The sequence below is a fragment of the Hemibagrus wyckioides genome, linkage group LG20 (assembly GCF_019097595.1).
Source record: "Hemibagrus wyckioides isolate EC202008001 linkage group LG20, SWU_Hwy_1.0, whole genome shotgun sequence".
NCBI classification, from domain to species: domain Eukaryota; kingdom Metazoa; phylum Chordata; class Actinopteri; order Siluriformes; family Bagridae; genus Hemibagrus; species Hemibagrus wyckioides.
In genome coordinates this window covers 16,727,367-16,737,459 of record NC_080729.1, presented here as the reverse complement: position 1 = coordinate 16,737,459, position 10,093 = coordinate 16,727,367, and the positions used below count along the sequence as shown (strand labels likewise).

Genomic DNA, 10,093 nt, shown 5'->3' with positions numbered 1-10,093 from the left:
GGTGTAACTCTAACTTTTCTTGGAAGGTGTATGTAGTGTACAGTTCAGAATTAATTATGGTACAATTAAGCTAATCATTTTGTACTGGGGACATTACAGTAGAGCTTCGTTTTTTTGTTTTTTCTGAAAAGGGATAGAAACACACAAATAAAAAAAGCATTAATTAGTCAAGCTGGATCTTTTCTAGTCACTGGAGTGATACGCCTTTTTTCCGAATGACACCTTTTGTTCATGTAGTGCGTACACGTTACGTTTCCATGTAAATAGAACGAAAGAATGAGCAGCACCTGAGAGAAAAGCATCACAGAGTGCGTGCATGATATTAAATCAAAAGCATGAGATAGATCACATCACTTATCTGGCTGCCAGGCTCATTCTGTGTGTGTGTTTAAATGCTATAAATATAATGGTATTGTGATGTGAGTCACGGTGATGTAATATGAGAGTGGACACTTTTAGAGATAAAGCTCCACTTTTTCCTGTGGCTGGAGTAGGGTGCTAAGGCTTAAGTTAAGGCTTCATTAAGGACCACTTAATACCTTTAAAGTACCCCCCCCCCCAAAGTACTACACTGAGAGAGTGAAAGATCTCCTCAGAGCAGGTGTGAAACTGTGCCATCACTGCTGGTTTGGTATCTATCACCTAATGATGTATGTAAATCAGTTGGCTAAAATGACACGAGATGTTTATTTATGCAAACTCGATGTACCCATTAACCGTTTGCATGTCACGTGACATGATAAAAGTCTGTAGTAAGGGATGTTTTACTGACCCCCCCCCTCCCCCTTCCCCGCGCCAACTCCACCGTCCCGGCCCCCACCAAAACCGAGGACTGGTCATTAGCGAAACTTAATGACTCCGTAAACAATGCGAATACATCGCAGCGCCGATCGGCGCGTCGTCGCACCTGAATGCGCCGCTTCATTTGCACGTGAAAGGCGCGCGCCGTGAGCGTCGAGCGCGCGGGCGAGAGGGAGACACGAGCGGCGCCCGCGTTTAGACAAACCTGCTGCGCGGGCGGACACACACACACACACACACACACAAAAAGAAAAAAGCGAGCCCGAGCGCGCCGTCGTCGTCATGGCGATTAGTGGAGGGGCTGCGCGCGGACAGGGACCAGTTTTCGGCTACTGCACCATTTCTCCCTCACTGAAGCAATAAAAAAATAAAACAAACAAACAAACAAACAGCGTTTTCTTTTTAAATAAGCAAACGCCGTTCTTCACTTCCTCCATTCAACTGTCATTAACTTGTCCTCACGTGTACTTGATTATTGATACAAAAATGCGCACGTGACAAATACAGGGACGTGCTATATGAACATCATTATTATTATTATTATTATTATTATTATTATTATTATTGCAGTCGCCATACTGCAAGTGTACACACCTGTTTGAGTTACACACACACACACACACACACATTTCGGAACATAATGAAATAGAGTCTTTTGTATCCAGATATCGACTAAAAAAGAAGAAATTAGAGGATTAAAAAACAAACAAACAAACAAAATAATATATTGTGGTCGGCTGTTTCTTTTTTCATCAGAATGTGTCGCTTTGTGCCTTTAAATTACACCCCAGCCTGCTTCTTTAAGTAAACTATTTCGAGGTGATATTATGGTGTAGTTACTTTTCTGGCTTATTCGCAGTCCCGAAATGTCACTTCTTTTTTTTTTTTTTTTTTTGTTATATGAATGCTGCGCGACTTTAAAGTCACGGGTGATCCACCAAAATATCACAAATCAGATCAAATTGATGCACGGCTCTTGTATTTTACCGCCCAGTGTGATTAAAGGCATTCAAATCTGGCAACTGTGGAGCGACATGCCTGTTGCGCATGCGCGTGCAAATCAACCTGCCCCCTTATTCTGACGTCACACCCTCGCGAGTAGCTAAATGCGAGTATGAGCGCAGGCAGAGGGATAGAGCGTGTGTGTTTTACTCAGAGTAAGTGTGGAGAGAGAGTGAGAGAGAGTGAGAGAGAAAGAGAGAGAGAGAGAGCGCCGCTCGACCTGCTCTTATATACCGGCTATTTTTGGGCGCTCTACCTCCATCCTGAACGCCGTTTCCTCCGCTCGCACAATTGGTCCAGCAGCGGGGTTTATAAGGGAGGAGGGTTTTACCTGCCACACATTTGCTGCCCGCTCAGGACACTGGAGCAGCACGGCTTTGTTGGACAGAAAACCAACTCTGGATCAGACGTGTGTTTAATTTTTTCACGAGGAGAGCGTTTTACTTAACGCTCAAACAACAGAAAAGAGTTTTTTTAAGTGTAACTTTGACGTTTTGGAAAATGGCTTTAACTAGCACCATTCTGCCATCCATTTCTACATTCGCCGGACAGAAGGAGAAACTTTGGGAAAGTGTAAGTTGTGTTTTACGCATTTTTGCGTGCGCATTTTGTTTGCGCCAAATTCTGTATTAAAAAGTTATAAAAGTTAAAAATGTCCTGATCGCTAGCGAGTGAAAGATAATCTTAACCCTAAATGTGTTTTGTTTTTCTTTGCAGAGGTGGACTGGAGAATTGGAGAAGCCGCTGGCGTGCGCTGTACCCAGTGTGGATGCGTGTCGTGCCAGAAAGGACGATGAGGATCTGAGCGATTTCTTGGATCTGGAGTTTATTCTGGCCAACACGACCGGTCCGGAGAGCGTGCCGGGACCCATGGACTATAATTCAGCTGTGGAGCACTGCAGCATGTACCAGACTGGGAGCGCGTACGTGCCGCCTCCACCACCGTACTCCCACAGCCTTGTGGCGGAACTGTTGCACTCCGATGCGGACACCACGTACGGCATGAGCACAACCACCACCAGCAGCAGCAGCAGCTGCAGCAACAGCATCGGAATTCAGGGGCGGTTTGTGGTAAACTCCGCGCCTTTCCCGAGGCAGGATTTCATCGAGAGCATCAAAGTTGAGCCTTGCGCGGACGGCTACGGTCCCGTGCTGGGCATGGTGCCACAGAGCTGCCAGCGGATCAAGCAGGAGGGCAACGTATCGTGCGCGATGCCTTTTGAACAGCCGAGGCTCGCCGTCTCTCCGCAAGCAGCGGGGAACATGACACCGCCGCTCAGCCCGGACGACCAGGCGCGTTGTCACACGCAGATCTGCCGCACCACTTTCCCGCAGAACGGCTACTACCCGAGCCACGCGCCTCTACCACAGCAGCAACACCAGCATCAGCAGGTGCCGCTGGCCTACGCGGGAGCGCGCGCCTACGCGGGCATGTTTGATGACGGCCTCGGTATGGTGCAGCCCGGTGCGCCGCGCGCGCTCCTCACTCCGCCGTCCTCGCCGCTCGACCTGCTCGAGTCTAAGCCGAAGCGCGGCCGACGCACCTGGCCGAGGAAGCGCGCGGCCACGCACACCTGCACGTTCGCCGGATGCGGCAAGACGTACACCAAGAGCTCGCATCTGAAAGCGCATCACCGAACTCACACCGGTAAGATTATTATTTATTTATTATCTCTGTGTTTACAGCAAACATGTAAAGTTGACACACTAGATCTTACATTAGTAAACAATAACATGCGTTATGTATTACGAACCGGTCCTGAACTAACATCTATTTCTTTTTCCTCCGAACTTTTCAGGTGAAAAGCCATACCACTGCAACTGGGAAGGCTGCGGCTGGAAGTTTGCCCGCTCCGACGAGCTCACACGTCACTTCCGCAAGCACACCGGTCACCGACCCTTCCAGTGTCACCTGTGCGAGCGCGCCTTCTCCCGCTCCGACCATCTGGCGCTGCACATGAAGAGGCACATGTGAGAGACTCACAGAAGACAATCGGCAAAACAAAACGCCAAAGCCTTATTACTGCCTTATTTAAGTCCTTTGTACAAGACCAAAAGACTGTTTTTTTTTGTGTTTGGTCGATAAAGATTTATATTGTTCTTTATACCTTTTTGTAACAATGTAGCTGGTACTACGTGGGATTTATAGAGCAGGCAGTTCAGCGCTGCGTTAAGTGTTTTGGGGACAAACAGCAACCTGCAGGGCTGGTCCTATAATATATTAAAAAAGTCTCTATATCTCTATCTATAGCTATGTTGAAACTGGAAACAAAAGTGTAAGTTTAAAAACACGGTGCCTTTATAGTGAAGAATTTAGCATGCATGCTGTGCTGCCAGGGTTGTGCAAAACGTGACATCCTGAAATCATGCGTGATGACAATGTTTTCCTCTTGAAACTGCCTCCAAATTGTTGTAAGGACCAGAACTGTGCGTTCACTCGTGTTCGATACATTCTCAGCTTTCATGGAAGTAAGATATTTTCTAGATGTTGTATCATGGAGGTACAATAACCTGTTCAAGCCCCATTGTACACTAGCACATACACCAGAGCTAGACGCTCTGCATTATTTGTTTTGGGTTTTTTTTTTTTTTAAAAGAATGTGTACAGAAGTTTTATATTGTAAGTATTGTATTTATTGTACATATTAAACTAAATTTGAATATATTTTTCATGTGCATGTGATTTTTTTGTTCCTTTTACTCGTGTCCTGCGTCTCAAAAGAGACAACTCGCATATTTAAGTTCAGCCTCTTATTATGGGCGGCTTTGATGTTTCTTTGGAGTCCCCAGAAACTCTGCGGCACACAAGCTCATTACTGGTAACCATGCGCCCTTAACACGGCATTCGGTTAAGGCAAGGGTACGAAGCTGCTATTCCTGAACCCCCACTCAGGCTTATGGAATTGGGTATTATAGTTCAAGCCAAGATGCTTTCCAGCTGCTGGGAGACAAGGCCCGCAGCCTGTGGCTTTCGCCTATAAATACAAACATTACATTTACATAATTACAGAGAGAGAATTTAGATATGTCTGGACGGAGGGCGCTGGGCTCCATTGCTGAGGATCCAGAAGTGCAGGGATAAGGCTTAAAGATGGCACTTTTACACAAGGGTTTGATGGGCGGCCTGTCCAGGCCAAACGTCCGAGCGTGTGATGCGATTCGAAACTCATCATGAGGGCACTCATTCCCAACCTTAAGGATAGCTGACCCAGCAAAAGTGGAGAAAAGAACGGCACCAAACCACAAACAAACAAGCAACCAAAACAAAACCAAAGCCATGTAAACAACCAGACTGAATACCAGAAGTTTCATTTCTCAGTTGCCGAAATTTCCGGCATGTGAGAAACGTTCAGTTCTGGTGAACAAAATTTCTCATATAGGGAAAAAAAGAAAGAAGAAGAAATGCAAGCTAGGCTATTAATAGCAAACTGGTGAGGTGTAAAAGTAGAAGTCTCATTTCACTTTTTTTGTTCTGAGGATAGTAACATCTACTACCAGAACACGCATGAACAGCAATATAAGCTTCTCATTTTTCAGGTTTTTTTTTTTTTTCTAAATCTAAACACGTGTTTAAGGACCAAAAAACCGCTGCTAATGTGAGTTTCAGGATTAATGTAGGGTTGGGCTGGAACTAAACACACACACGCACACACATCTTGATTTATAATTAACCCAAAAAGGAGCTTTTTTGTTTTCTAGAAAGATCCAAAAACACAAGAAGCTAAAAAACCAAACGTCAGAGCGGTGCTGTAAGTCCAGCAGGTTGGCCTCCTGACACGGCCGTCATCATGAACGCATTCGGAAAAGAAAACAAGACTCTCTTCTTTGTCCAAGGAATCCCTGAAGGCAGCCTTCTTATTAACCCACTTGACACTGGACACACTGCAGCTAAACCTAAAAACGAGAGAAGAATGTGGCTGACGAGAAGTCTTTTTAAAATGAACCACACATGTGGATGCTCAGAAAAGAGAGAGAGAGAGAGAGAGAGGCGTCATTGAACGACAAAGAATAACATGAACGGAAAAATGAATTCCTGCCCCTGTATTTTTCGCCGTCACCTGAGCCTTCGCCCGGCCTCTCACTCCTTACTACTCCTTAACGTCTCTCTCGCTCCCGAGTCTTCGATTCAGGCCCCTGGTAAACAGAAAAGCGCACTGAGGAATGTCCTGTTATTTCACATGGCTGTAATTGACATAGCAAAAAAAACCTACAAATTCATCCAGCTGTTGAAGTTTCTTTTTTTTTTACACGCTCGGATCAAACTCTTAGATTTTAGTGGAAAATTCAGCTTTTAAGAAAAGCGTTCAGAAGAACCGTGTGCTGGTTGAAATACACCACCTCTGAGAACGTGGAAACGAAAGGCAGTGTGAGAGTTGGACTGTAATCGTACAAAGGAAGTTTCTTAATAAGGGGATTGCATTATACACGTCGAATACGAACAGGAACTCAGAGGAAATATTCACACACATGGGTTACACATCTCCGCTTTCAGGATATACTACAAACTCACCACTGGACGAATCAGACCACAGTCAACTTACAGGGTATTATTATTATTATTATTAATTATTAATTATTATTATTATTATTATTATTATTATTATTATTATTATTATTATTATTATTATTAATTATTAATTATTATTATTATTAATTATTATTATTATTATTATGAAATATCCATCCATCCATCTCCCTGTCCATCCATCCATCCCTTTCCCTCTCCATCCATCCCTTTCCCTCTCCATCCATCCATCCATCCATCCATCCCTTTCCCTCTCCATCCATCCATCCCTTTCCCTCTCCATCCATCCATCCCTTTCCCTCTCCATCCATCCCTTTCCCTCTCCATCCATCCATCCATCCCTTTCCCTCTCCATCCATCCATCCATCCCTTTCCCTCTCCATCCATCCCTTTCCCTCTCCATCCATCCATCCATCCCTTTCCCTCTCCATCCATCCATCCATCCCTTTCCCTCTCCATCCATCCCTTTCCCTCTCCATCCATCCATCCATCCCTTTCCCTCGCCATCCATCCATCCATCCATCCATCCATCTCCCTCTCCATCCATCCATCTCCCTCTCCATCCATCCATCCATCCATCCATCCCTTTCCCTCACCATCCATCCATCCCTCCCTTTCCCTCTCCATCCATCCATCCCTTTCCCTCGCCATCCATCCATCCCTTTCCCTCGCCATCCATCCATCCATCCATCCATCCATCCATCCATCCATCCATCCATCCCTTTCCCTCTCCATCCATCCATCCATCCATCCATCCCTTTCCCTCTCCATCCATCCATCCCTTTCCCTCACCATCCATCCATCCATCCATCCATCCATCCCTTTCCCTCACCATCCATCCATCCATCCATCCATCCCTTTCCCTCTCCATCCATCCATCCATCCATCCATCCCTTTCCCTCTCCATCCATCCATCCCTTTCTCTCTCCATCCATCCATCCATCCATCCCTTTCCCTCTCCATCCATCCATCCATCCATCCATCCATCCATCCCTTTCCCTTTCCATCCATCCATCTCCCTCTCCATCCATCCATCCATCCATCCATCCCTTTCCCTCTCCATCCATCCATCCATCCATCTCCCTCTCCATCCATCCATCCATCCATCCATCCATCCCTTTCCCTCTCCATCCATCCATCCATCCCTTTCCCTCTCCATCCATCCATCCCTTTCCCTCACCATCCATCCATCCATCCATCCCTTTCCCTCTCCATCCATCCATCCATCCATCCCTTTCCCTCTCCATCCATCCATCCCTTTCTCTCTCCATCCATCCATCCATCCATCCCTTTCCCTCTCCATCCATCCATCCATCCATCCATCCATCCATCCCTTTCCCTTTCCATCCATCCATCTCCCTCTCCATCCATCCATCCATCCATCCATCCCTTTCCCTCTCCATCCATCCATCCATCCCTTTCCCTCTCCATCCATCCATCCATCCATCCATCCCTTTCCCTTTCCATCCATCTCCCTCTCCATCCATCCATCCATCCATCCCTTTCCCTCTCCATCCATCCATCCCTTTCCCTCTCCATCCATCCATCCATCCATCCCTTTCTCTCTCCATCCCTTCCTTCCTTCCTATCTATCTATCTATCTATCTATCTATCTATCTATCTATCTATCTATCTATCTATCTATCTATCTATCCCTTTCTCTCTTTCTCTCTCTATCCATCCATCCATCCCTTTCCATCTATCCATCCATCCATCCATCCATCCCTTTCTCTCTCACTCTCTCTCTCCATCCATCCCTCCCTCCCTCCCTCTTTCTATCCATCTATCTATAAATCTATCAATCGATCCATCATCCATCTACAGTTACTTGACTTTTTATTCCTGCTGAAATAACATTCTGATTCATTTTAGCCCCAAAGTTTTATAACATCTGTATTAAAATGACACTTCAGTACTGGAATGATGCAAAAACCTGTCTGGTGCTACGACATTTACTACGACACTGAGTCAGCTCGAGCAAATTATCATACAGAAAACTCCTCTTCTTTAACATTCCACCCAAATAAGTAACTAGATGCCAGACAATAGCATGATGTTCAAACAGTCGAATAAAGCCATAGGCTCATTTGCATCTGTGTCTATTTTGGTATTTTTGGGTCACAGCATCATAACTCATGGCTAGAAGATACTTGTGACTACAATATAGTCATTGCCTTATCAGAAAAAAGCACCAGTGTCACTTCAGCGACTTCACAGTTGATCGACCAGAGAAACAAAAATCTGTTATTATCTCTGCAAAACAAAACTGCTTTTTTTCCCCTCCCCAATTGGTCACCTGCCAAATTCCACCCACTAGCCAGCTACAGGGAGGGACAGTGCTTCCTCCAAGACATGTGAATCCAGGCATCCACACAAATCTTTCCAGTCAGTCTATTTATACAGCTAATATTTGCATAGTCAAAAAGATGCAAGGATGTAGAACCTGCTTCATATGGAGATAAACATGACTTTATATACACTGATCAGCCATAACATTATGACCACAGGTAGTTAATAACACTGATTATCTCTTCATCATGGCACCTGTTAGTGGGTGGGATATATTAGGCAGCAAGTGACCATTTTGTCCACAAAGTTAATGTGTTAGAAGCGGCTCTTGTGGGGTGTTCCTGGTCTGCGGTGGTCAGTATCTATCAAATGTGGCCCAAGGAAGGAACAGTGGTGAACTGGCGACAGGGTCATGGGTGGCCGGGGATCATTGATACACGTGGGGAGCGAAGGCTGGCCTGTGTGATCCGATCCAACAGACGAGCTACTGTTGAAGTAGTTAACACTGTTTCTGATAGAAAGGTGTCAGAATACACAGTGCAGGACGGGTCAGGTCAGCAAAAGGGGCACAGGCAGGTGGTCATAATTTTATGCCTGGTCATGCTATATGATCAAACCTGTTACACAAACCGATTCACTCCTAGATGGCTGACTCTGTTTAGTGTCTCCTTCCTGTATTTGTGGAAATGGTCATGAAATTTTATTAGCGCCACCTGCAGCACCAGCGCACCTGAGCCCAACAACACTGACACAAAGACTAACGCATGTTTGCACAAGCCTCGCAGATGTTGTGTTTGCATGAAATATGCCAAGTCCTGAATGCTTGTAGACGACAGGCACCGTGTATGTAAACATCTGTCAAGGTGAAATACAGACTGAAAAACATGTTTACATGCACAAACATGCTGCACAGAAAATCAGCACAATGGAAGGCAGTGGCAGTGTCCTTTTTGATCAAAACACGAGATTTTAAGCAAGAAAAGCTAAATATTTAAAAATTAAGACTACATAAAGACTACATAAGGTCTACATAAAGTGCACATAAAGACTACATGAAGTCTACACAAAAAGTACACCAGGTCTGCTAAAGACTACATAAAGTATACCTAAAGACTACATAAAGTCTACATAAAGTGTACATAAAGACCATATGAAGTCTACCTAAAGACTACATAAAGTCTACACAAACACTACACAAAGGTTACATAACGTGTACAAAAAGACCATATAAAGTCTACACAAAGACTTCATAAAGACTAGATAAAGTGTACATAAGACTACACAAGGTCTACATAAAGATTACAAAAAGTGTAAATAAAGTCTACACAAAGACTGCATACGGTCTACATAAAGTGTACATAAAGACAGCATAAAGTCTACACAAAGACTACACAAGGTCTACATAAAGTATACATAAAGACCATATAAAGTCTACACAAAGACTACATAAAGACCATAAAGTCTACACAAAGACTA

General features: G+C 44.8%; 1 protein-coding gene across 1 annotated transcript; it reads left to right on the top strand.

Moving 5' to 3' along the window:
* Positions 1-1,923: 1,923 nt before the first annotated feature.
* On the top strand, positions 1,924-4,468 carry klf2b (Kruppel like factor 2b). The gene is made up of 3 exons (XM_058418846.1): positions 1,924-2,376; positions 2,521-3,451; positions 3,603-4,468. The coding sequence occupies exons 1-3, from the start codon at positions 2,305-2,307 to the stop codon at positions 3,776-3,778; spliced, it is 1,179 nt and encodes a 392-aa protein (XP_058274829.1). The 5' UTR covers positions 1,924-2,304; the 3' UTR covers positions 3,779-4,468.
* The last annotated feature ends 5,625 nt before the right edge of the window (positions 4,469-10,093 follow it).

Coding starts and splice junctions, on each gene's coding strand:
- klf2b (XM_058418846.1), top strand. CDS start 2,305: ATGGCTTTAACTAGCACCATTCTGCCATCCATTTCTACATTCGCCGGA. Junction 2,377..2,520: donor AGGAGAAACTTTGGGAAAGT/GTAAGTTGTGTT, acceptor TTTTCTTTGCAG/AGGTGGACTGGAGAATTGGA. Junction 3,452..3,602: donor GCATCACCGAACTCACACCG/GTAAGATTATTA, acceptor CGAACTTTTCAG/GTGAAAAGCCATACCACTGC.